The sequence below is a fragment of the Eurosta solidaginis genome, chromosome 4 (assembly GCF_040869045.1).
Source record: "Eurosta solidaginis isolate ZX-2024a chromosome 4, ASM4086904v1, whole genome shotgun sequence".
Taxonomy (NCBI): Eukaryota; Metazoa; Arthropoda; class Insecta; order Diptera; family Tephritidae; genus Eurosta; species Eurosta solidaginis.
This window is the reverse complement of record NC_090322.1, coordinates 138,216,640-138,244,244: the sequence shown is the minus strand read 5'-3', so window position 1 is coordinate 138,244,244 and position 27,605 is coordinate 138,216,640. Positions and strand designations below refer to the sequence as shown.

General features: G+C 38.1%; 1 protein-coding gene across 1 annotated transcript in view; it reads right to left on the bottom strand.

Annotated features, from left to right (window-relative positions):
• The window catches only part of LOC137250385 (uncharacterized), a 244,203-nt gene extending 218,762 nt beyond the window's left edge, over positions 1-25,441 (bottom strand). The window contains exons 1-2 of the mRNA XM_067783058.1: positions 24,702-25,441; positions 385-449 (exon numbers count right to left, since the gene is read on the bottom strand). Of these exons, the coding sequence (XP_067639159.1) occupies positions 385-441 (57 nt within the window). The 5' untranslated portion in view covers positions 442-449; positions 24,702-25,441. The remainder of the gene's footprint in view (positions 1-384; positions 450-24,701) is intronic.
• Positions 25,442-27,605: the final 2,164 nt, after the last annotated feature.

The following is a 27,605-nucleotide window of genomic DNA, read 5'->3' as shown; positions in this document are numbered from 1 at the left end:
TGTCCACCTTTATGGCGATATCTCGAAAAGGCGTACACCTATAGAACTTAGGCCCACTCCCTTTTAAAATTATCATTAACACATTTCATTTGATGCCCATATCATACAAACAAATTCTAGAGTCAAGCCTGGTCCACCTTTATGGCGATATCCCTAAATGGCGTCCATCTATAGAACTATGGCCCACTTCCTCTTAAAATACTCTTTAATACCTGCCATTTGATACGCATGTCATACAATCACATTCCAGGGTTACCCTAGGTTCTTTTTACAACATGGTGATTTTCCCTTACTTTGTCTCCACAGCTCTCAACTGAGTATGTAATGTTCGGTTACACCCGAACTTAGCCTTCCTTACTTGTTCTATATTAAATGTTGTCTTACCATTCGTCTTAATAAATCTTCGTTTTGGATTGCACTCAAATCGCTATTCAGCTCCATTTTGAAGCCTGGAAATATAAATAAAGAAAATCTTAAAATGTATAAAAACAATTGGCATAATTTTATTGAAATTTTCAAAATGCCCATTGCTCAAAGATTCAATGGGTGTTTTAGTATTTATATCAGGGGCGGAAACTGTTATTCCTTTTATAATATAATTCCTTGCAAAACTATTAATTTTGGACTTTTAATATATTTGGATCAAGATAAAAATTATTTTCTATTATTACTGAGTTCGACAGAACTAGTTAAATTCGGACTTTTAAAAACAAAAGTCTGGAAATAAAAGTTAAATCTGGACTTTTATTTTTTAAGGCCAAAATAAACGCCCGGCTTGATAACAAAGAATTTTTTAATTCGGATAAGCCGTTTCTTTGTTATCAAGCCGGACTTTTATTTTGGCCTTAAAAAATAAAAGTCCGGATTGAAGTTTTATTTCCGGACTTTTGTTTTTAAAAGTCCGAGTTTAACTAGTTCTATCGGACTCAAAAAACAAAAATACTGATTTTAGTTTTAGATGTGGACTTTTATGGAAAAAGTTCGAAAAATAAAAAGAATGCATGATTCGAGGGATACCTGAGAACTCAAACATTTTCACCTAGGACAATTTTCTGACCCGGTCTTTTTCGACTCCAAAAAAAATAATTATTATTTTCCGTCCCTGGTTTATATAAGCTTTTAAGGTTTTCCACACTTACCAACGAAATAAACATAAGCCGAATATTGGTGAATTTTTTCTAAAGTGGGATTTGTGATTTCAGAGCAAAACAACAATAAAAAAATTTTATCTGTAGGGTTGCATTTTATATTTTGCGCCTTGACAACACTACATGTGATTAGCTGTAATTAGATATTTTTATCGTAAAGTTTTGTATTTTTTGGCATAAACTTGCATATAACATTTTCACTTACTAGTTTTATTTGTGTTTATTTATAGGGAGTTTCATATTGCCTAAAAATGGAATTAACCCATGAACATTTTCGTGCGATGATTTACTACGATTTTGGACGTGGATTATCGATACAGGAGTGCATCAATCAATTTACTTCTACTTTCGGTGTTGAATCACTACACTTAGCCACTGTAAAACGATGGTACAACGAGTTCCTACGAGGCCGCCAATCTTTGCAGGACAAATTTCGTGAAGGTCGTCCCAAAATGGTGGTTGTGTCCGAAACAGTCGATGTTGTGCGTCAATTGATAATACAAGATTGTCATGTGACATATCGCGAGATAGAGGCATCCTTGGCCGTTAGTGGGACCAGCATACATTCAATATTGCATGAACATTTGGTTGTAAAGAAGATTTGTGCTCGTTGGATACCGCATACTTTGACAATTGCCCAAAAAAGGACTAGTGTTGATTGGTGTAAAGAAATGTTGAAGAAATTTAGCCGTGGTTGATCAAAGCACGTCTATGACATCGTAACAGGTGACGAATGTTGGATCTATGCATATCAGCCGGAAACAAAGCAGCAATTGACTGTACGTGTGTTCCAAGGCGAGCCTAATCCAACAAAAGTGGTTCGCGCAAGAAGCACCTCAAAGTGAAAATTGGAAAAATCTGGTCATGTCGCAACTGTTCCACTAGATAAACTTAAAACGGTTAATTCTGAGTGGCATACAACCATTTGTTTGCCAAAAGCCAGAAGCCTTCAAACAGCTCGTTTTAGAGGTGGCCTCTTCTGAGTGGCAAACGTGCTTTGAAAATTGGTTCGAGCGAATGCAGAAGTGTATTGACTTGGATGAATAATATTTTGAAAAACAATAAAACTATTTTCCTTAATATTTGACGGTGTTTTCATTATTAGGCGCAAAATATAAAAGGCAACCCTCGTATAAACTAATAACAATGTCAAAGCTTTGATAGTCGGTGAAATCAACACTCCAAATTAGACTGGACTGTGAGCAGCATTAACAACACAAATTTTAGGAAATTTTATTCATAATTTGAAACAATTTATGACTTCATGCACCTTAAATTAAATAGAGATTAATTGGTCTTTGTTCAGACACACGTTCGCGACAAATATCACGTAGGTACCAATTTTCGGGTTGTTATAATTTAAAGGATATTTTGTTGCTATAGGTCAGTGCGTTGGTTGCCACTTTGGCCCATTTGGACCAAAAATGGTCTCTCCCAACCCCGTTTGGTCCGCTGGTTCCTTTTTTCTCAATTTTGGTCCTTTTTAGGCAGTAGCCACGAGTTTGGTATTTTTTTTTTCACTGAGGCAAAAATTCAAAATATTGCTCACAAAATTTGCCAGATTCATTAACTCACATATAATTTTCAATTTCAATACAGTTCTTAATACAAAACTTGCTCAGTCAATAAAATGTAGCAAAATAATGACAATTCACCTGGAAGATTGTTTAGGCGAGGCATTAAAAAGAGAAATGTTGGATCTTTGGGCAAGCACATTGGCACTAATTTTTTATGAAACAATGGACTTGTCAGAAAAAGTCTTGTTTTAGTGGCTAGATATTTCGAACGGTTATCAAAAAATTTGGACGGCTGATTATAAACTTTTTTTATTTGATTTGATACGTCAACTTCCGGCGCAGTACGATTTTGACATTTGTCCTTCGAATTTACAAAAACAAAGTACATGAAATTTTTATTTATGTTTGTAGGTATGTCACCATGCTGCCACCTTGTATCGTTCCGACATGGTTGACTTCTTGAAGTGAGCTCTCAGAGAGCAAGAAGTTTCATATATTTTCATCGGTAACTTTAAGTACAAGCCAAAAATGATTCACTGCTTGCTCTGCTGAATCTCAGTCGCTTCCCTCACACGACTGTAGAAAGCACTGATGACCTGATATGAAACTTCTGGCTCTCTGAGAGCGCGTGAAAAGGTGCATTTTTTTAAATATTGGTCATAGATGCCATCATGCTCAAAATCAAATTTGGGCATTTCATAATAACTTTGGGGTATTTTACATGGTAAAGGTTTAATGTATGATTTTCACCGAAAATTTGCTCAAAGTTGTCAATTGGGATATCAAAAAACTCGAATTGATTTCAGGATTACAAACCAGAAGAAAAAAAATAACTCTTTTTCACTCGTGGAAAATTTATCTGTGACAACACCTTTAATTTTTTTTCTTTTTTTCAGTTAAATAAATAAAAAAAAATGTTGTCTTTAACTTTAGCGTATATTTAGAATATGATATGAAAAAGGTTATATTAAAAACTCAAGCGCATGCGTCGGCTTTTCTTTGCCATTTCATCTAAAACTTCATCAACGGTAACAATTTGATCACGGTGGATGCTTAGTGATGCACAGCTATTCAATCGATTCTCACTCATCGTGTTTCTCAAAAAGTTTTTAATCAGCCTAAGAGTTGAAAAAGATCTGTCGTTCGTTGCCGTTGTTACTGGAAGCGTACACAAGATTATCAACAACATGTGAACATTAGGAAAAACCACAGAATCGCATTCCTGTAATATTTATCATAGATAAATTGATAAAAAAAAACCGAAGTACCTCCTTCAGGAATAAGTAGTATTCATGCTTTTTGAGCCTATGCATGAGATCTAACGTATACGTATATAAAATTCAAAAGAAAGAAACTGATCGAACAGAAAAAAATTTAATTTAAAAAAGTCATATCTACACGGAAAAAACACTAATGTGTTTTAGGTTATCTTTCGTCTTGGTCGCATCAAAGCCAAGAAGGGGGATAGCCGTTCATTGTTATCTAATGGCGGTGCCAGAGCATCAAAGCAAAGCAACGCGATCGAAATATATTATTTTATATTTTTTCACTTATGTATCTACAACAAAATGTTTTTACAAAACTTTGCCTTTTTATAAATTTTAATAAATTTTTATCAGCTTACTTTCTGATTTATTCCAAAATAAGGAAAACGCACCGATTTCTTGGAATTTTTTTGGCGCGTTTTACGCAACTCTATATCCATCTGATATTCAAGATCCATTATTTGAAACGAATTGAGAGAGAATGAATGTTTCGTATCAGGTATCAGTGGTAGAAAGGTCAACACCGAATAAGTTTTCGATGCTCTACGAAGCTCTTCAGAGCATAGGTACATAAAAATAAATATTCAACTAATGTAGCTACATTTGCATAACTGTTCGTCCCAGACAAATTGAGCTGATTTGATTTTGAAAAACAAATAACCTATAACCGTAAATTTTGATCACATACATATCACTTATACGTGTACGTTTGTCTGTATACCATTTCCTCGCACTGACACACCATCACCTCGACTGGAGCACAATTGGCAGATTTGTGTGTGAGGGTTACGTTAGCATTCGCAGTCAATTTTAAACATAACAAGTAAGGAAGGTTAAGTTCGGGTCGGGTGTAACCGAACATTACATACTCAGTTGAGAGCTATGGTGACAACATAAGGGAAAATAACCATGTAGGAAAATGAACCGAGGGAAACCCTGGAATGTGTTTATATGACATGTGTATCAAATGAAAGGCATTAAAGAGTATTTTATGAGCGAGTGGGCCATAGTTCTATAGGTGGACGCCATAGGTGGATCAGGGTTGACTCTAGAATGCGTTTGTACGATATGGGTATCAAATGAAAGGTGTTAATGAGTATTTTAAAAGGGAGTAATCCTTAGTTCCAGATATTGCCACAAAGGTGGACCAGGGGTGACCCTAGAATTTGTTTGTACAATATGGGCATCAAACGACTGGTGTTAATGAGTATTTTAAAAGGGAGTGGGCCTTAGTTCTATAGGTGGATGCCGTTTCGAAATATCGCCATAAAGGTGGACCAGGGGTGACTCTAGAATGTGTTTGTACGATATGGGTATCAAATTAAAGGTATTAATGAGGGTTTTAAAAGGGAGTGGTGGTTGTTGTATAGGTGGTCGCCTTTTCGAGATATCGCCTCAAAGGTGGACCAGGGGTGACTCTAGAATGCGTTTGTACAATATGGGTATCAAAAGAAAGGTGTTAATGAGTATTTTAAAAGGGAGTAATCCTTAGTTCCATAGGTGGACGCCGTTTCGAGATATCGCCATAAAGGTGGGCCTGGGGTGACTCTAGAATTCGTTTATGCAATATGGGTATCAAACGAAAGGAGTTAAAGAGTATTTTAAAAGGGAGTGGGCCTTAGTTCTATAGGTGGACGCCTTTTCGAGGTATCGCAATAAAGGTGGTCCAGGGGTGACTCTAGACTTTGTTTGTACGATATGGGTATCAAATGAAAGGTGCTAATGAGTATTTTTAAAAGGGAGTGGGCCTTCGTTCTATAGGTGTTCGCCTTTTCGAGATATCGGCATAAAGGTGGACCAGGGGTGACTCTAGAATGTGTTTGTACGATATGGGTATCAAATTAAAGGTATTAATGAGGGTTTTAAAAGGAAGTGGTGGTTGTTGTATAGGTGGTCGCCTTTTCGAGATATCGCCTCAAAGGTGGACCAGGGGTGACTCTAGAATGCGTTTGTACAATATGGGTATCAAAAGAAAGGTGTTAATGAGTATTTTAAAAGGGAGTAATCCTTAGTTCCATAGGTGGACGCCGTTTCGAGATATCGCCATAAAGGTGGGCCTGGGGTGACTCTAGAATTCGTTTATGCAATATGGGTATCAAATGAAAGGTGTTAATGAGTATTTTAAAAGGGCGTGGGGCTTAGTTCTATAGGTGGACGCCTTTTAGAGAGATCGCCATAGAGGTGGATCAGGGGTGACTCTAGAATGAGTTTGTACGATATGGGTATAAAATTAAAGGTATTAGTGAGAGTTTTAAAAGGGAGTGGTGGTAGTTGTATATGTGAAGGCGTTTTCCAGATATCGACTAAAATGTGGACCAGGGTGACCCAGAACATCATCTGTTGGATACTGCTAATTTATTTATATATGTAATATCTGCCAAGATTTTAAGGGTTTTTTATTTCGCTCTGCAGAACTTTTTCATTTTCTTCTACTTAATATGGTAGGTGTTACAACCATTTTATAAGGTTTTTTCTAAAGTTATATTTCGCGTCAATAAAACAATCCAATTACCTTACCATGTTTCATCCTTTTTTTCGTATTTGGTATAGAATTATGGAATTTTTTTCATTTTTCGTAATTTTCGATATCGAAAAAGTGGGCGTGGTCATAGCCGGATTTCGTTCGTTTTTCATACCAAGATAAAGTGAGTTCAAGTAAGCACGTGAACTTAGTTCATTAAAGATATGTCGATTTTTGCTCAAGTTATCGTGTTAACGGCCATGCGGAAGGACAGACGGACGACTGTGTATAAAAACTGGCCGTGGCATCAACCGATTTCGCCCATTTTCACAGAAAACAGTTAACGTCATAAAATCAATGCCCCCACCAAATTTCAAAAGGATTGGTTAATTTTTGTTCGATTTATGGCGTTAAAAGTTGCCTAGACAAATTAAATGAAAAAGGGCGGAGCCACGCCCATTTTGAAATTTTCTTTTATTTTTGTATTTTTTTGCACCATATCATTACTGGAGTTGAATGTTGACATAATTTACTTATATACTGTAAAGATATTAAATTTTTTGTTAAAATTTTACTTTAAAAAAAAAATTTTTTTTAAAGTGGGCGTGGTCCTTCTCCGATTTTGCTAATTTTTATCATGCATACATATAGTAATAGGAGTAACGTTCCTGCCAAATTTCATCATGATATCTTTAACGGCTGCCAAATTACAGCTTGGAAAATTTTTAAATTACCTTCTTTTAAAAGTGGGCGGTGCCACGCCCATTGTCCAAAATTTTACTAATTTTCTATTCTGCGTCATAAGTTCAACCCATCTACCAAGTTTCGTCGCTTTATCTGTCTTTTGTAATGAATTATCGCACTTTTTCGGTTTTTCGAAATTTTCGATATCGAAAAAGTGGGCGTGGTTATAGTCCGATATCGTTCATTTTAAATAGCGATCTGAGATGAGTGCTCAGGAACCTACATACCAAATTTCATCAAGATACCTCAAAATTTACTCAAGTTATCGTGTTAACGGACGGACGGACGGACGGACATGGCTCAATCAAATTTTTTTTCGATCCTGATTATTTTGATATATGGAAGTTTATATCTATCTCGATTCCTTTATATATGTACAACCAACCGTTATCCAATCAAACTTAATATACTCTGTGAGCTCTGCTCAACTGAGTATAAAAATCATTAATATTTTGTTGATAAATAGATGTGTCTTTTTGTATTCGGTGAGCTGTTGTAATACCACCTGAGCAACGCGAATTAGCAATCACCTCCGCATTCCCTCACTTTAATGTACTCTTAGCACTAACTCAATCTGCTCATTGCATTAACTGGCATTGTTAATAAATTACTGTACAATAGAATGCGTAAATGTGAATGAAATTTTTATATAAATTTGTTACATATAAAATTGTAAACATAAGTAATAAATAATATGCACAATTGTACGTCTATACTAAGGATGTAACAGAGCTTCGATTTTCGATTGAATTAGATTCCGATTTCAGTACCGACTGTTTAGAATCGGATGTCTGAAATAGGTTAATATGTAGAAAGTTTTATAGGCGGTTGCCGTGGTGTGATGGTAGATAGATTGATAGATAATTAACTGAGGATCGCACTGCGACCATTGGTCGTTTGTGTCCTCAGCTCCTTCACATCTCCTCATCCAAGCCGACATCTCTGATGAACCCTAGCAGTAGCTACAGCTGGCTTGAGGGATTTGATGTGAGAATGCTCTGGCCATGGTGAGCCCATAAACTTAGCCCTGCGTCATGAGATTGCATCACACTTCAGGAGGATATGGTCCGCCGTCTCCGCTGATCGATCACAAATCGGCATTTGTTGTTCGATATAGTGCCCAATGTTAGGATTCTTAGGTTATTTATTAATGCCCTATAACGAGTTGTACTGTAATCCCATAACAGTAACTTAGACTGCCTCAGGCCTGGCATATTGCGCGAGTGTTCTTGCCTCTTTTCCCTCTCTTCGACAAACAGATGTCCCCTAATTTCCTGAGGATCTACTTGCAGGAACGGCTCGGGACCAATGGGTCGTGTCGTTGCTGCCTCTCTGGCCAGGCTGTCCGCCTGCTCATTTCCCTCAACTCCCCTGTGGACAGGAACCCAGGTCAACAGTAGTTCGTTGTGTGCTCCTAGCTGATTTAGCTTTTCAGCGCACTCAAGGACCAGTGCTGATTTTATTTCAAACGCAGAGATCGGCCTGACTGTCACTGAGTATGACGATTGTTGCATTGTAGTATCCGCGCTGAAGTTTCAGGTCAGCGCACTGACTTACGGCGAATACTTTCGCTTGAAAAATGCTCGGGTATGCTCCCAGGAGTATTGATATCTTGGCTCTGGGTCCAACGACTCCAGATCCAACCCCTCTGGCGTCTCCGAGCCATCGGTATACCATACTATTTTGTGTAGCTGCTGAATGCTTTCAATTCTGCTTTCCGTCCATGTGCCCTTGTCTCCCAATTCGACTTTATACTTTTTATCAAAAACTATCTGCCTGAGGATATCATCTCTCGGTAGTTGAGAGATTGGGATCTGCCCGAGCCCTCCTTTGCGATATCCAGGAGGGTTCGCTTGGCTGACTGCTATATCGATATATGCAGCGGGGTAAGATCGAGGATAGCTTCCAGCGCTGTTGTAGGGCATGTGCGCATAGCACCCGGACAATTATTTGTCCCGGACTTTTTCGACTCAAAAAAAATAACTATTTAAATGGACTTTTTCAATTAGAAAAAAGTTTTTCTAAGCAGCGTTGGCCCCAGCTAGTGATTTGATAAGCACTTCGAGTGTATTAATGCCATCAAAAGCTTCGCAGTGAAAACTCAACTGCTTTGCAGAAGCCGTTCGAAGTCGGCGTAAGACATGTAGGTCCCGTACTGCCAAGTTCTAGGGAAGTTGAAAAGGAGCACGACGAAAATCGGAAGAGAAGCTCGGCCTAAAGTCCCTTCAGAAATTTTCGCGCCTTTTACTGTACTTATTGTAAAAACATATAGAGCTAACGAGAGTATACGCCGCGTTTTCTGTTTCCTCACTTACTTACTTAATTGGTGCTTAACTGTTTAAACGGTTATGTTCGTGTCAAGTCGCTTCTTCATTGGGCTAACTGGCGTCAATTGGTAACACCTATGGAATTTAAGTGCTTCTCCACCTGGTCCTACCAGCAAAGTGCGGGCAGCCTTCTTGTTCTGCGTCCATAGGTGGGTTCTGATAGGAATAAATTTTTGCCCGGAGCATCATCCTTCATTCGCATATCATGACCCAGCCAGCCTAGCCGCTGTGTTTTATTTCACTGGACGATGTTAGTGCTTGCATAAAGCTCGTACAGCTCGTCATGAAATCTTCTCCATAAATCCATAAATCTGTCGAAGAACTTTTCTTTCGAACAATCCCCTTTTTGTCCGGGTCCATGCTTCTGCACCATATATCAGGACGGGTGCAATAACTGGTACTTTGTCTTGTTCACCATCAAACCATCAAACCCCTCTCCTTCGCTCCACTTCTTATTACAGTTTAGAGTAAGCATAACTTACGGCGCGGATGTTCAGGACGATGATATCAGTAACAGCAGCATATATCAGTAGTTGTACGCTCCTTTAGAATATTTTTCCAGAGCGGTTAAGCTCTGCAGGTAGTATAATTTTCTCCAGCATCGTAATATGAAAATGGCACGATTGGTAACCAACCCCCTGTCTGAAATATCATTTATTTTCGAACCGATGGGAGAGATCTCTCCCAATTCTGACTGAGCTGATGGTGTTGCTCAACTTCATTCTTGCACAGCCGTATAAGCTTTGCAGGGAACCAAATTCAGACGTAGCTGCATATAGGCAGCTCCTTTTCGTGCTGTTGAAAGCGGTATTTTTAAAAACTTAGTGAAGATCTGGTCGACGATAGATTTACCAGGTCTGAAGCCGCACTGATAAGGTCCAATCAACTGATTCATGGTGGAATCAATATTTCGCACAATACGCTTAACATGACCTTATATGCGATACTAAGAAGACTGATTCCGCTTTAATCGGTGCAGTTTACAGACTGTAGACTGGCAAAGAACACTTAGATGCCAATCGTCAGGCATGCACTCGGTGAAACATATTTTGCAAAGAAGCTGTTGCATGCGCCGTATCAACTCCTCGCTGCCGTATTTGAATAGTTCTGCAAGTAATCCATCCGATTGTTTGCTATTCTGACATCGCCAGAATCGGGTGTGGGACATCGCTCTCTCTCCATTCATGAGGGCAGATAATTGTTCTCTCCATAATCCAGAGAGTACGGACATCGGTTACAAGGTCGTTCTTACAGGAACTCCTGCTTCCCTATTTCGCCAGGTTAACTTGTGCTCTCACAGAGCAGGTCTGAGAGTCGGGTTGCAAAATCGTTGGCAGTATATTGCAATTTTAGTCTTTCGACGTCTAACTTTCCTTGAGTATTTTTTTTTCCTTGCTATTAGCCGTGCAGAGGCGGATGCGTGTTTTGGCTGCAACGAGATAGTGATCTCAGTCGATGTTCAGTACTCGAATCGTGCAATAAAGCCCGCGTGCGTTATTTCCTTTTCTGACGGGCGTTATTTTCTTTTTCTAAAGGCGTTATTTCCTTGAATATAATAACGACCGTTGGCTTTATTTCCCTATTGAAAAAAAAAAATAACACCCGCGGGCATTATTTCCAACTTTTAGAAAATAATGGCCGATATTGCCTATTTTCTGATGGATGTTATTTCCTTTTTGAAAAAGAAATAAAGCCACTGAACGTTTGTTCCCGAAAAATAAGTAATAACGCCGTAGGACGTGTTTCCCCAAGCCCCCGCCCGAATTCACAATGAAGTGTCGAAACGCGTCGGAGAAAAAAAGAAAAACTAATGTTTTTGCTTTAAATTGAACGACCAAAAAGCTCTTGAAAATAAATGTTACTCAAATAAATAAAACTCAATTGACCGACGAACTAGACAAGGTTCCTAAAAAGGACATTTCCGACTTATTTGACAAATTGTTTGAGCGTGCAAAGAATTGTATCGAAGTGAAAGGAGAGTATATTGAATAATAAAAAAGAATTATCTCGAAATGCACACTGGTTGTTTTTATTTTGAAAAGTTTCGGTTATTTTTGGAACAGAGGATTGTAGAAACCTTCAAGCGGAAATTTCAACTAGAATGATAAATGAGTGAATGATTAATGATGGATGACAAATAAATGAATGTATTGTAACGAATTTGGGGATTTCCTGATGTTTTGCACCTTCTGCTAACGTTCGTATTGCTGAACTGTTGAATAAATTACTCCAATATTCTCTATTTTGGGACTTCAATATCGCGTACTTCACAAAAACCTGCTAAATCCAACTGGTTACTGATTCCTCAGCTTGCGGTGCTTTTGCACTCTTGGTTTTCTCGTTTACCCATCTCTCCTAAGGCATGCTTGGTTACCAGCTGTATACATGTATATTTGTAGTTTATGCGTGTGTATGTGTGAGTAACTACTTCGGCTGATGACTACATGTGTGTGCGTGAGATATCTCTTCACTTCGAGGTGCTGGTATATAAGTTTGTATTTTTTAATAGAAAAAAGGAGGGAGCGGACGTGAAAAAAGGGCCCCAAATTGATGGTTGCCTAGGGCCCCGTTGAGGGTTAATTTGGCCCTGGGTATTCCTATAGCCACCCGCCAGTGAAAAGGTAAGAGAACCACGCCCCGGGCAAAGCAACAGCAAAAGTTTACAACCAAGTTTTTTCAATTATAAAAAGGTTTTCTAAGCGCGGTCGCTCCTCGGCAATAAGCGTAATAAATGTAGGTCCCGTTCTGCCAATTTTTAGGAAAAATTAAATTATGATATTGATTTATTTTATTTATTTATTTATTTATTTATTCTTACAGCTTATACTAAGCCTAGCTTATATCTATATATAGTAATTAACAAATAATCTAAATTAAGTTATTTATATGAGTCTATTGACTGCCCAAATGGAGTGAGAGATAGGTATCAGACGAATGACACCAACGCAAGGATTGTACCAGTTGCATCTGACGCTGTTAACGTATTTAAAGTGCGAAGGCAACATCTGAATGGCGATGCACTTATTAGGTTGAGTGATGCGTTACGCTTCGGCTACTTTTTGCATACGTGGGAAAGCTTCCTAGTGCCAGCGTAGAGTCCTCGGGATGTATGAAATGCTATTGGTGATTCGAAAGTTTGCCCACCTTGCACTAGAATGGCAGTGTTCTACAGTAATTGTACAATTTTACATTAAGGAGCACGCCTAAAATCTCTTCGGAGATTATCGCACCTCGCATTTTTTTTTTTGTTGAGCGTCATTTTAGACGGATTTTTTGGATTACTTAAGAGCTGCATACGGGCTCTTTAACGCTAAATTCCTCCTTTAAGCACACTTATTAAGTGCTAATGTAAATATATTGTCAATCGTAAATTCATCAAAATTTATTTATTTTTCCCCCCTTTTTTGTTGATTCTTCTTATTTGGTTTATACAGCAACCTTTAATATTTACGATTTATTCCAATAAGTACATATTGATTTCGGCAAACATAACTTATTGATGAACTCAATGTATTTTTTTCCTCTGCTAATAACTGAATTTATGAGATAAGTTCAATAAACCACGAACTGGCTACGCCCACGAGAATGTGCTTGGATAGGTATTGTAGGTTTGGACTTACATACTATACACATTAGGGTAGGTGAAATTGTTCGAACTAGATTTTATTTACAAATCATATACTCATACTTATGTATGTATTGTAACGAATTTTGGGGGATTCCTATTATCCTTACCTTCTGCTAACGTTCGCATCGCTGAACTGTCGAATAAATAACTCCAATATTCAATATTGAAAAATTGTCTTTATTTCGACTACTATGGGAGTAGTACTTCACAATAACAATTGTACTTCACTAATGGCGTGTTTAGATCAAACTGATTGATTCCTGGGCTTGCGCTGCTTTTATTCTCTCGGTTACCTCGTTCGCCCATATCTCCTAAAGTCTAGTCGTTTCACGAACATGTGTTCTGGAACAGTTGTATCTTATGGTTGGTTATTTAGTTATATAGATGTTTATCTGTAGTTTATGTTTTTCTTCTAGCTATATGCGTGTGAATGTGTGAGTAAAAACTTCTGCTCTTAGCTGCCGGATACATATATGTATGTGAAATAATTTCTCTGCTTCAAGCTTCTGGTAATGTGTATGGAATATTCTTCGTCGCTTTGTACATAAGTGTGGCTGGTTGCCGTTTGTGTTGTTGTGATTATTTACTAACAGCATAGTGATGTTAGAAACGCTAATATTCGCCGCAGTATGAAGATGCCAATGATGAAGATGAAAAAGAAGAGGAATATGGAGATGGAGATGAATGTGAATATTAATATGAGGATGAAGATGAAGATATAGATATGGATGTAGATGTAGATGAAATGAGAATGAAGTTTACGATAAAGATGAGTAGAAAGATACAGATATATTTGGAATATAAAGATGAAGATAAATATAAGTTTAAGATAAAAACTAATATTAAGATCCAGAAGATGGAGATAACAATTGGATTGATCAAGCACTGATGGCTCAGATACCAAATAATTTAATTTATATATCATATAGTATTGTGCTGAACGTTTATATGTTGTATACTATATACCGCCGTTCATAGCAAGGAGGCAGTAAATTATAACAAGTGAAATCAGAGAAATATGAAGTACGAGTTTTAAATTTGTTTTAACTAAATAAATTGCTTTATTTCATGCACGAAAAAAATTAATGAATATTTACATTTAAATTACTTTATGGAGAGCAACATATTATCATGTGATTCTGGTACATAATTCTTTTGGAGTCCGAAATTAGACGTTCATGTCTTGTAAATCTAAAAGCAGTAAAATGAAATTTACCACTTTGTGATCCTTTTTTTCATAGAATAGTTTAATTATATTGCTTTTATGCTTTGAAATCATTATTATGCCAATTTCACACAGAGGCTTAATGGAATAATTAGTCAAGTTTTCTATCTTTAAAAAATAATATTTAAATTATAGAAAAATTAAAAAAAAGGAAAACCAATTAGTATTATAAGAATTATTGTTATAGGGCCCTGAGCTCGAATTCGAACCAGGAATCCTTTATCAAAAGGCCGATAAAAACAATTGCTAAAAAAATGTTCATTTGGAAAAAAATACAAGCAAATTTGTATTGAAAGCAATTTTTTTTATCTATTTATTGTATTAAATTGCTTTGTTTTTTTTTTTTTTGTTGTAGTAAAAAAAGAATATTATTGAACCAAAAATTGTTTAAATGGCTTAAGCATATTTTCTGAATCCTTAGGCTTACTTTTTAGAATTTGTGATCAATTGTTTTTAAAACAATGTCATATTTGAAAAAAAATTTTAATTGTTTATAAACACTTTGTTTTTGCTGTAACTTTTTTGAAAAAAAAAAATATGTTTTTCGAAACAAAATATATATGTACTGTTTTTAGATTTTGACTTTTACTGCTTGCTTAAAATCATTTTCTTAGTTCCTAAATTTTGACTTTAATTGTGTTCATCTGACCTCGCACTGATTTTTGAGAAAAAATTATTTGCTTTACTAAAAAAATTAAAAAGAATATTTTTATTTTCATAAATTTTCTTTATTTTTTTTTTTAAGAAAAGTAATTTGTATAATAAAAAAAAATTATTTTTTAAAATATTCTTTGAATTTTCTGGTTGCTGTTTTCATATAATTTGAGTTTTCTATATTTTTTTCAATTTTTAAATTTTTTTCCAAATTTCGATGAAACCCGTTTTTTTTTTATTTATTAGTTTTTGATTTTGATTCAGTTTACAAGAATCTTCTCTAATTTATTATTATTTTAGCCCTCGATGTACTGAAACCTTGATTTAGATCTATTATGGTTGGCCATTCAGCCCATTACTCTATGTGGAGGCTTTTAATGTATTTAAGTACCTCTTCAGGCTTTTTACCCCATAAAACGAAGGGATTAAGTGTCACGCCACCTACATAAGAAAGTATCTGCCTAGCCAAACGATGTATTTCCATAGAATATGAACCGGCATTTCATCCTCCAGCTCACAAAAGCGACAAATTTATGTATCGTATAGACTTAATGTTATTAAGTTATATCGTAGTCTACAGTGTCCCGTATAGTACCCAGTGACAGTTCGTAAGACCTCTTTGCTTAAATTAATGAGTTTGGCTAATACTGTCGTTGCTGGTTGATTGGTTGGTTGCTGTGCTGCCCGGCTATGGAGTCGGGCCCAAGTAGCGCTCTAGGCGCCATTTTGATGCACTTCCTTCTGGAACCAATTACGTTTTGGATTGATGTACCCTGCGTATAGTTTTACTCAAACCACTTGGTTAGATCAATAAACCTACTGATGTCCTTTATTCGGCAGTTTGACACCGCCCGGAAACACATAATTGCCCAGAGTTCGGGACCGAAAATTCGCCAGGGCTGGGCACTCGCAGAGAAAGTGAGTAGCCGATTCCTCGGCACCCTCATGTTTCCAGCTCCTACACCTCTCATTGTAGGGGATATCCATTCTATTCGCGTGTGTGCCAAACGGCCAGTGCCCTGTAATAGTGGCCATGATTCTGTATATTTCCTTCCTAGACCTATTTAGTAGGTCATCGGTTCTTTTCTGGTTCTAGTCTGGCCATATTAATTTGGTGATTTTACAGGTGTCCGTAGAGTACCAATCGCGGATTGCTATTTTCCTTAGATAGTTGAGAATGTCTCTTTGAACTGATGTGAGTGGTCGATGCACCGCGACTGCTTCCGTGATGTCTAACGATGCTCCTTCCTTTGCTATTTCATCCGCTTTTTCGTTGCCGTCAATGTTCGTGTGGCCGGGTACCCAGCCGAGAGTGACAACTGCCTGGTTGGCTGCTTCACGTAGCACCCTCTTACAGTTATCGACGGCTTTAGAGGATGTGTACGGTGATTCTAGCGCTTTGAGTGTCGCTTGGCTGTCGGAGTATATAACTACCCCACCGCCTATCCGGTTCTGCAAAAGAAAGATACAGGCCCTCTCTATTCCTTGCAGCTCTGCTTAGAAGATGCTGGCTGTGTTTGGAAGACGGGTGGGGATTGCGACTTTTAGTTGGTTGGAGTAGACACCTGCACCGACGCCGCAGTCCATTGTGGCACCCTCCCTGCCAAATCTGTCGTCCGCCCAATCCGTTCTAGAGGGTATCTGCACCTTGAAATTTCTGTCAAAAATCAGTGTTTTTGAGAGGTAATCTGTTGTCGAATCCACATCGGTGAGCTTTGTTAGGATGTCATTGTGGCCATAACCTTTTTCTTTCCAGCATTTAGACTCCCTTACTCTGATGGCTGTACTGATCACTGTGTATCTGATGTGGAGGGTCAGTGACAGGGAGTATAAACTATTTAACCTGTCTTTACCCTGGGCGTTCAATCTGAGTCCACAGAAGCATAGGTATTGGAAGTGGACAAAAAACTCAATGATGCTGTGAGTCTAACAAAGACGCTTCGAAAAGAAGAGGGAGAAACGGACCTCCAGACTCGGAAAACAGCGGAAAAAATGCATTTCGTGAGAGAAGTGGCTGATAATTTGGCGGGTGACAAACAGCTCAGCGAGTCTTGCAGATAAACCTCCAACACAGTAAATTGGCATCGAGCGAGCTCCCCCTGACTCTTGAGGAGGGTTCGTTTGATGTGGCGCTGATACGGAAGCCATGGCTCTGATCTGCAGGAAAGGTTTCTAAACTCAGCGCTCGCGGATTCAGCGTTTGTTACGCAAAGACGGAGAGCAGGGTTAGAGCTGCAGTCATGGTAAGGAAGCACGTATTCTCGTGCATGCTATCTAGTCGCAATAGAGGGAAAGATAGAACCATCCCTTATCTTGGCACCCTGCTACATGGCCCATGACGTGGAAGCCCCACCCGAGGAGTTAAAAAGGCTGGTGGATCAAGATTGGTGCAGATGACGGCTTGTCATAGGCGCGGATGCGAATGCTCATCACAGCGTATGGGGAGGGGACGATATTAATGATAGAGCTGAGTCCCCTTTTTGTTACATACTTCAGAGTAGTCTACAGATGGCCAACAGGGGTAGCGTACCTACATATGCTGGTCCTATGTCAAGCAATATGCTTGATATCACATTAAGCTCTGTGCAGAATATATCGGGGTATGAATGGAGAGTCCTTGACAGGCCATCATTCTCAGACCATGCATATATCAGTTTCAGAATCCCCCTAAAGAAGGTGGAGAAAGGGCAAAACCTTTAGAAACCCTAGGGCAACGGACTGGTACAAATTTCAGAAATGTGTTTCAGGAAGACTGGGGCAGCCTAGAGAGGTTGCCACCGTCGATGAGTTGAGGGAGTGCAACAACTTCTTATCAAAGGCGCTGACAACTGCGTACAACAGAGCTTGTCCGCTGAGAAGATTCAAGGGGAAAGCAAAGCCACCATGTGGAGTAAGGAGCTGAGTCTTCTTAGAGGGCAGGGAAAAAAGATATTTAAGCTGGCAAAATGAGCTGGAAAACGAGGAGTACTGGAACGAAAACAGAAATCTATTGAGGATAAAGAAACGTGAAATCAACGGGTAAAAACGTGTTTCATGGAATAATTTCTGTGCCGACATAGAATGCTCCAGCGAAACGGCGAGACTAAGGAAAGTTCTATCTTAAGAAGATGCAGTCCAGGGACTGATAAAAAAGGACGACGGGGAATGGTCACACAGAAGTGAAGAGCGCTACTCAACACACACGTCCCATCAGGAGATGATACGGAAGAGTTATGTAACCACGTGTACAGTCCTAATACGGAGCGAGAGGTACCAGAATTGGTGACAAATTGCAAAGGCAATAAAAACGGTTGCTATGTTCAAATCGCCGGGCCCAAATGGGATATTTCTTGCTATGCTGCAGATGGCCGCTGGAACGATTATAGAATGGCTAAGAATAATCTTTGAGGGTTGCATAAACAGAACCACGTCCCGCAATCTTGGAGAACGGCTGGAGTAGTCTTCATACCTATTAGTTTGACATCTTTTCTACTCAAAACCCTGGAGAGATTAATAGATGTGTATACAAAATCAAAACTGAAAGAAGAATTATTCTCTTCAGCACAACATGCTTACACCAAAGACAAGTCGCTCGATACTACATTGCATAGGGTGGTTATGAATATAGAGAAGGCCCTGGAACACCAGGAATAAGCTCTAAGTGTTTTTCTGGGCATTGTCGGAGCTTTCAACAATGTCTGGAAAAGAGCAATCATGGGCAGTCTCAACTCGATTGCAGTTCATCCAGCTTTAGCAAATTGGATCGGCTCCATGTTAAGCTGCAGAATGATCACATCGCAATGGGGTCTGTGTGAGGCAACGAAATCTGTAAACAGAGGAACGCCATATCATCAATGCTGTGGACACTCGTTATAAACCAATTGTCAAACTTACTGCATATGCAGATGACGTTTTTGTCATCATAAGCGACAGATGCATAACAATCAGCTCTCTGATGGATCAGGCACTTCGGGATGTACATGCCTGTGCATGTGGAGTGGGGTTAACCGCCATCGCGGAAAAAACCGATCTAGTATTATTTACTTGGAAGTATAAAGTCCCTTATTGTCTAAGCATAAGCTTGGAGGGCTAACCCTGCAAGAAAAATATAGCACAAAGTATCTAGGAGGTATAGTATATAGTCGTGGAAACTCCATGTGGAAGAGAGAGCGAAGAAAGCCTCCGCGGCACTCTATGCATGCAAGAGGATGCTAGAATGCACGTGGGGCCTATCACCCAAACTCTCTCACTGGGTGTTTACGGCTATTGTCAAACCCATACTTTACTACGGTGTTTTTGTTTGGTGGACTGTCACACAAAATAGTGCATGTGCCAAAAGCTTGAGAGGGTATGCAGACTATCTATGCTTAGCATAACGGGAGCCTTAAGAACTACCCCGACAGCAGCATTGCATGCCATTCTACACATCCCGCCTGCAAACCTAAAGGCCAAAAACATCACATTAGCAACGCTAACAAGGCTTAAAGCATCGGACAGCTTGGCTGCAGGCCTTATGGCCACAGCATTATAGCGCCATCTAATATCGTGCAAACGGAATATATGGTTCCGTGTCTGAGCTTCGAATGAGATATGGGGGCCACAATTGAGCCGAAGGGTTGGTGCCGGGGTGCAGAAATGGCAGAACATACTAAGTGGTTGGGTCTGCTGTTTACTTTGTCGATCCAGAAATAAGTAAATCCTACAGGCTGCCAGATTACTGCAGCATTTTTGAGGTGGAAATTATAGCAGTGGAGAAAGCAGCAGAAATTCTGCAGGAAGCGTGATTAAGTTGCAGTCGTTTCAATTTATACATATATTGATAGTGAGGCTGCGATTAAGGCAATAATCCCACACAGTACTTCATCAAAAAGTGTTCTGGGATGCAAGGAAGCATTGGAAAAACTTCGCTCAGGCCGGACCATACATCTTTAATTGGTTCTCGGTCATAAAGGGATAGAAGAAGGTAACGAAAAGGCCGATAAGTTGGTAAATGAGGGTGCAACACTCGCTGAGACGACGATAAACGTCCTAATCCGTTTGCGAGAAATGAATATGACACAGGAGTTGCAGATTATCCATCAAACAGGAAAGGCGTGGACAAAAGCGCGGGGCTGCAAAATTTCTAAGATCATGTGCAAAGCCTACGATATTAGACTCACAAAGTGGCTCATATCTCTGAAGAGAGAAGACTTAAGGCTTACGATGGGCATACTGACTGGACTCTGCCTTTTGGCGTCACATGCTTAAAAGTTAGGCCTCGTCAGTAACAGTAAGTGTGAGCTGCAGGAAGGAACGGTTGAGCACGTTCTGTGTTCATGTCCTGCGCTCGCCAGGTCGAGGCTCCAGCTATTAGGGGCGGGAGAGTTGCAAGATATCGAGGCAGCAATTAAGCTGGGTCCTAGAAAACCGCTAGTATTTTCCAAGATGACGCAGGTATTCTATAACATACATATGTCCTGGCACCTGATTGGGATTCTTCCGTTTGGTCATCAAACAAATTCTGGTAACACTATGGACACATTCGGTCTAAGTGAGGTCTTCATTGAACAAAATCTAACCGTCTCCTGGCTGATAGACAAATTGAGCTCTACTCATATTGAGTTTGCTTGGGTTGATCTCCCTAATATGCTGAACCAAAATTTTCTCCATCCCTTTTGGGAGGAACGAACTGAGGCTAATTGGTTTATAGATAGATAGATAGATATTGTGAGGTTAAGCACTGCGACCTATTGGTCTATTGTGCCCTCATTCTCTTTACAACACCTCATCCAAACCGAGTTCCTGAGAAAATCCAGAATGCTTCTCAGCTTCAGAGAGTGTATGTGACTATTTTCTACTTTCAATGATTCTAGGATCCTAAGTTTTCGTCTCGCGACTGCATCGCATTCCTTCAGGATGTGTTCTGCAGTCTCATCTTCGCGTTCACAGAACCTGTTGGCTTTCCGGCCGCTGCCAACTTGGCAAGCTCGTCCGCTCGCTCGTTACCTTCTACTCCTCTGTGTTCAGGTACCCATGCTAGTCGGATGGTGTTATTGACTCCTAGACTGTTTAACCTCTCTACGCACTCAAGGACTGTTGATGATTTAATCTCAACTGAAGATAATGCATTGAGCGCAGCTTGACTGTCGCTGAGTATAGCGATTTTCTCGTTGGTATATCCCCGCTGTAAATTTATCTCCGCACATCGGCTTATGGCAACAACTTCGGCTTGGAAGATGCTCGGGTATTTTCCGAGTGGTAGGGATATTTTGGTTCGGGGACCGAAGATCCCCGCTCCTATGCCCTCCGGTGTCTTCGAGCCATCGGTGTACCATATTATAGTATGTTCCTGGTGAAGCGCTTCAATCCTGGAGTTTTCCCACGTACATTTGTTCCCCAGCTCTATTTTGAAGCGCTTCTCACACTTAATTATCTTCCTCGTGTCATCTCTGGGAAGTTCGATGAGTGTAATCTGCTCTTCAGCTTCTCCATGTTTCGTAACTGTATCACTTTGCCTCTTCCACATCCCTCTTTAGCTATGTTTACTAAAGTACTCCTGGCTGCCTGCTAAATTATTATATGTAGAGGCGTTAGCTCTAGCAGCACCTCCATTGCCACCGTCGGGCATGTTCGCATGGCTCCCGTAATGCAGACACATGCCAAGCGTTGAAGCTTCGTGGGTGATGTTTGTACGGTCACCATGGTCGTCCTTGATGCCCACGCAAGTGCTCCATACACTATGATAGGTCTCACTATCATAGTGTACATCCATCTTAGGATCTTTGGGCTGCATCCCCAGGATCTTCCTGCAATACGTCTGCACACCATTATTGCTCTTGTGGCTTTTGATATGGTGTTGTCGACGTGCTTCCGCCATAAGAGCTTTGAGTCGAACGTGACTCCCAAGTATTTCACCTCAGTCGTGTACTCCACCTGTACTCCATCCATTGTGATTTGCCTAATCCCTTCCAGTTTTCTTCTCCTGGTGAAGGGCACAGTGGCTGTCTTGTTGGGGTTGTTGCTTAGCCCAACCTCAGTACGTACACCAATCTTTCGTTGACCTCAATGCCCTTTGCATTGTGTCGCAAAGGGTACTCTCAAATTTGCCGCTTACAATGATAACAATATCATCCACGTACCCCTGACATCGGATTCCGTTTTCTGAGAGCCTCTGTAGAAGTTCATCTACTACCAGGCTCCACAGCAGGGCTGACAGGACGCCCCCTTGTGGACATCCCTTCGTTGTTTTGATCTCTACTGTACCGTCCCCACTTGCGGTTTCAGCAATCCTACGCAATAAGGCATTTATCCACATACGGATTGGACGTTGTATCTCTCTTCTCTCGAGTGCCCGATTCACACTTTCATGTGTCGTGTTGTCGAGAGCCCCCTCTATATCCAAAAATACGCATAGCGTTACCTCCCCGCACTCGAACGCACTTTGAATTTCTGTGGACAGCTGATACAATGCAGTTTCTGTCGACCTGCCTGTCCTATATGCATGCACTCAGAAAAAAAACAGGAATTTTCGTACTTGAATGAAGTACAAATCAAGAATTTTGGTCACAAAAGTAGGGTAATCCAGATAATTCTGATCCGAAGTACTAAATTCTTATTTCAAGAATTTTTTTAACACCGAAAATTCTTCTTTTAAAACCGTTTTTGTCCATATTTAAGAACGTTTCACGGTTTTCAAGAAAAAATACTTCTACTAAAAATTCTTAAATCAAAATCTTTGGAATCTCAATCAGAATCTTATTTGTTCTTAAATTAAATCCTTCAATTCAAGAATAAAGAATACTATGTTCTTAAAACAGGAATATTTCGTTCTTATATGGAACACGAAACGGTCTTGAATCGAAATTTATCGAATTTTAAACAAGAAAATTTGTTCCTATTTTAAGAAGAATTTTGAATTAAAAGAAGAATATTTATTCTTAACTCAAGTCCTCGTGTTCCTGAAAAGAGAATGTTATATTCTTAAAACAGGAATAATTCGTTCTTGAATTGAATGCCAAATGGTCTTGAAACAAGATTGAGCGAAGAAACTTGGTCTTATTTTAAGAATAATTTGGAATTAAAAGCAGAATATTTATTCCTGGATCAAATCCTTGAATTCCTAAAAGAAGATTTTTATATTCTTAAAATAAGAATATTTAATCCTTCAACTAAAGACAAAATACCTTGTAGGAAAAACGAAAACGATGTTTATTTTTTAATTTTTTTATTCACAACCAACTTAGAATTTACATTAATCTTGTGCACGTACACATAAAATACAATATATGTATATACGATTATGCACAAAAATAGCAGCCAAAATTATTATCACATATATTTTATTCTTATATATTTTCGTTGATACTAAAAGAAACTTTTATGAAAATTATAATAGTTTTTGCAGCTATTTTTTTACACACAGATTTGTATCTATTTACACATACACTTTTATATATATATATATTTCATTCTAACATATAACTTTACATTATTTGTAGGATATATATGTAAAGGTGGACTTGTGAACTCTTCAATTGGTTTTAAATACATTTTATCAATTAAACAACCTATTTCATAGGACCTTAAACGGCTTTCAAATTTTTCACTTCAAATTATTGACATAGTATAAAAGCGTGTTCTTCATGTATAACTAAACATTTAATCGTGTACAATTCAAAGCTTATGCGATTTATAGATAAATAGTGGTTCGATTTATATCGTGTTCCCTTAAAAACTAGGTCGTTACAAACATTACATTTTTTTTAAATCAATATTCACTAATTCGTATATTTCGTAAGAAAAATCATCTTTGATTAAATTTGACAATATCGTTGTAGAATAAGTTAAAATTGTTTCAATCAATTGATCATGGTCAATTAAAAATGCGGAAAACTTTAACCCTGCCTTAATTGCCAAAAGGCATATTCACTCTTAAGTTTGTGTTATGGCAGTAAATTTTGGCTTATTTGTGTTTGGCTACAAATCTCATTGTCCATAAGTACTTTAATGGGCCACATTTTTTTATTGCTGTTGAATAATGAACAAGGAAGTGATGTTTGGGCTTTAGAGAACCAAAAAGTCTTAGATACATGGTATGATGCTTTTCAACTAACATTTGTAAATTCGTCAAGTCAACACTTACATAACTCGGTTTTAAAATTAAATCAATAATATCTAATAAAATTAAAAGTACTTGCCAATAATCATTGTTTAGAGGTATTAAATCTCCAATCATCAACGGCAAACAAAACAGATTACTTCACTGGCTGTCATTTTTAGGTTGACAAAAGCCGAGTGCTAAATTGCCTATCATCTTATTTTAAGAAATTTGGAAACTTATATCAAGAATATTTATTATTTTCTTGATATGAGTTCAACTTCGTTTTGTTTTAAGCTCATTTCTTCTTAATATGAGAAGCTTATTCTTATATTAAAACTTCTTCGTCTTGATTACTATAATCAAGAATGGAAAAATCTTATTTTAAGAATATTTAAGACCGAATCGTCCTTAAAATTTTAAGAATTAAAAAGGATAGAATTAATCCCAGTCGGACTTATTTTTAGAATGCGTTTTTTCTGAGTGTACTTAATTGGTTTATACGATGAGGGTAGTTGCACGGGTTTTCCTCGCTTTAAAATGAGCCGAGCAGTAGAGATGCCTTATATAGGTTGAATAAGGCTGGGGCTTATAGTCTATTCCTTGCTGTAACGGACGGCGATAGACCGCATCCATTACCGGTAATATACTGTTTAGAAGATTTTTATCGAACTCACCTTAGGCTTGCTTCTTGTGCTAATGGATTACTAGCTGGCAGTACGCTCGTCCACAAAATTGAAAACGAAGTTCACAAAAATATATTTAGTTTATAAAAAAATTTAGTTAAGAGAATCGTTAAATAAAATTTTTTCAAGTGCTTCGTAATTTGGCCAACGATGAGATTTAATTACACACAAACTAGCGAAATATTATTAGATTAGACGCCACTGCAATAGCGCCACCCACAACAACAAAAACAACTAAGCATAACAATTGTGGTAAAGATAAGCTGACGTACAATCGCACAAATACGTTTAAGTACAAAACCAACAATTTGTTTGATTGATGTGTGGTTTTGGTTAACAAGCACTTGCACTGAGATCTCGAATTACACCGGCAAACATGAAATCTTGTTGCATAGAAATAATTCTGAGGGAAAAATTCAAACTTGGGTAAACGTTATTGAATTTTTAAGTTGTTATGCATGTAAGAATAAATATAAAAGCTTTGTTTTTTTTAATTAAAAGTACTTCACACGTAATGCAGAGCAAAATGGGACAGAAACTGACCCGAGAATGCATGAAAAAAGTTGTTTAATGCATTCAGTTTACATATACATATATATATTTTTTTATATTTTTTATTTTTGCCACTGATTTTAGATTAAGACTGTCTTCACAAATATGTAATCACTAAGCCACTTTTATAGAGTTATGAGCGCAACCGCACAACCGTCGATATCGAGTTAACACAAAGAACTGAGCGTCAAAGCTGAAATTATCATCTCAAAATGACTTTAGACTTTAGCCAAACTATCAATCCGATCCTAGGACAATCTCATACATATATTTTAGATATACCTACATATATATCTTGTTCGTATGTATCGAACTTGTATTAAAAACAAAAAACAATACAAACCTTGTCCAGCTACATCGTACAGGGGGAGTGTTGGGCGTAAACAGGCTAACCTCCAGAAAAAGTTGTCAATAAAACAATACAAAAAGATCATTGCTCCTATGTTCAAAATTTTTATGAAGTTGTATGTATGTATTTGTAATAGGTTGAAACATAGCTAATGTGATTATAATAAAAATAAGTAAGGAAGGCTAAGTTCGGATGTAACCGAACATTACATACTCATCTGAGAGCTTAGCTGCGTTGTTTTCGTAGGGTGTCGTAGATGGTTTATAAGTGGTTTTCAATTCCATATCACATACGTTTGGGAAATATCGACCAAATTGTAGACCAAGGGTGACGGTTTTTGGAACGATTTTCCTTTATCCTTTGTCAAATAAGAGAAAATCACGATGTACGAAAATGAACCTAGGGTAAGCCTGGAATGTGTTTGTATGATATGGGTATCAAATGATAGGTATTACAGAATATTTTAAAAGGGAGTGGGCCTTAGGTCTATAGGTTGACGCCTTTTCGAGACATCGCCATAAAGGTGGACCAGGGGTGACTCTAGAATGTGTTTGTACGATATGGGTATCAAATGAAAGGTGGTAATGAGTATTTTAAAAGGGAGTGGCCCTTAGTTGTATATGTGAAAGCGTTTTCGAAATATCGACCAAAATGTGGACCAGGGTAAACCAGAACATCATCTGTCGGGTCCCGCTAATTTATTTACGAACAGTATTCCCGCCATAATTCCAAGGGCTTTTGATTTCGCCCTGCAACACTTTTTCATTTTCTTCTGCTTAATATGGTAGGTATCACACCCATTTTACAAAGTTCTTTCCAAAGTTAAATTTTGCGTCCAAAAACCAATCCAGTTACCATTTTTCATCCCTTTTTTCGTAATTGGTATAGAATTATAGAATTTTTCGGAATTTTCGATATCGAAAAAGTGGGTGTGGTCATAGTCAGATTTCGCCCATTTTTTATACTAAGATAAAGTGAGTTCAGATAAGTACGTGAACTAAGTTTAGTAAAGATATATCGATTTTTGCTCAAGTTATCGTGTTAACGGCCAAGTGGAAGGACATACGGTCGACTGTGTATAAAAACTGGGCGTGGCTTTCACCGATTTCGCCTATTTTCACAGAAAACAGTTATCGTCATAGAAGCTATGCCCTTACCTTAAATTTCACAAGGATATGTAAATTTTTGTTCGACTTATGGCATTTGAAGTATTCTAGACAAATTAAATGAAAAAGGGCAGAGCCACGCCTATTTTAAACTTTTCTTTCATTTTTGTATTTGGTGCACCATATTATTACTGGAGTTTAATTTTGACATAATTTACTTATATACTGTAAAGATATTAAATTTTTTGTTAAAATTTGACTTTAAACATTTTTTTTATAGAGTGGGCGTGTTCGTCATCTGATTTTGCTAATTTTGATTAAGCATACATACAGTAATAGAAGGAACGTTCCTGCCAAATTTCATCATGATATCTTCAACGACTGCCAAATTACAGCTTGCAAAGTTTTAAATTACCTTCTTTTAAAAGAGGCCGGTGCCACGCCCATTGGCCAAAATTTTACTAATTTTCTATTCTGCGTCATAAGGTCAATCCACCTACCAATTTTCATCGCTTTATTCGTCTATGGTAATGAATTATTGCACTTTTTCCATTTTTCGATATTGAAAAAGTGGGCGTGGTTCTAGTCTGATTTCGTTCATTTTAAATAGCGATCTGAGATGAGTGCCCAGGAACTTACATACCAAATTTCTTTAAGATACCTCAAAATTTACTCAAGTTATCGTGTTCACGGACAGACAGACCGACGGACGGACGGACGGACATGGCTAAATGAATTTCTTTTTTCGCCCAGATCATTTTGATATATAAAAGTCTATGTCTATCTCGACTAGTTTATGCCGTTACGGATTACCGTTATGCGAACCAAATTAATATACTCTGTGAAGTCTGCTCAGCTGAGTATAATTACTTTAATTTGTAATTATTC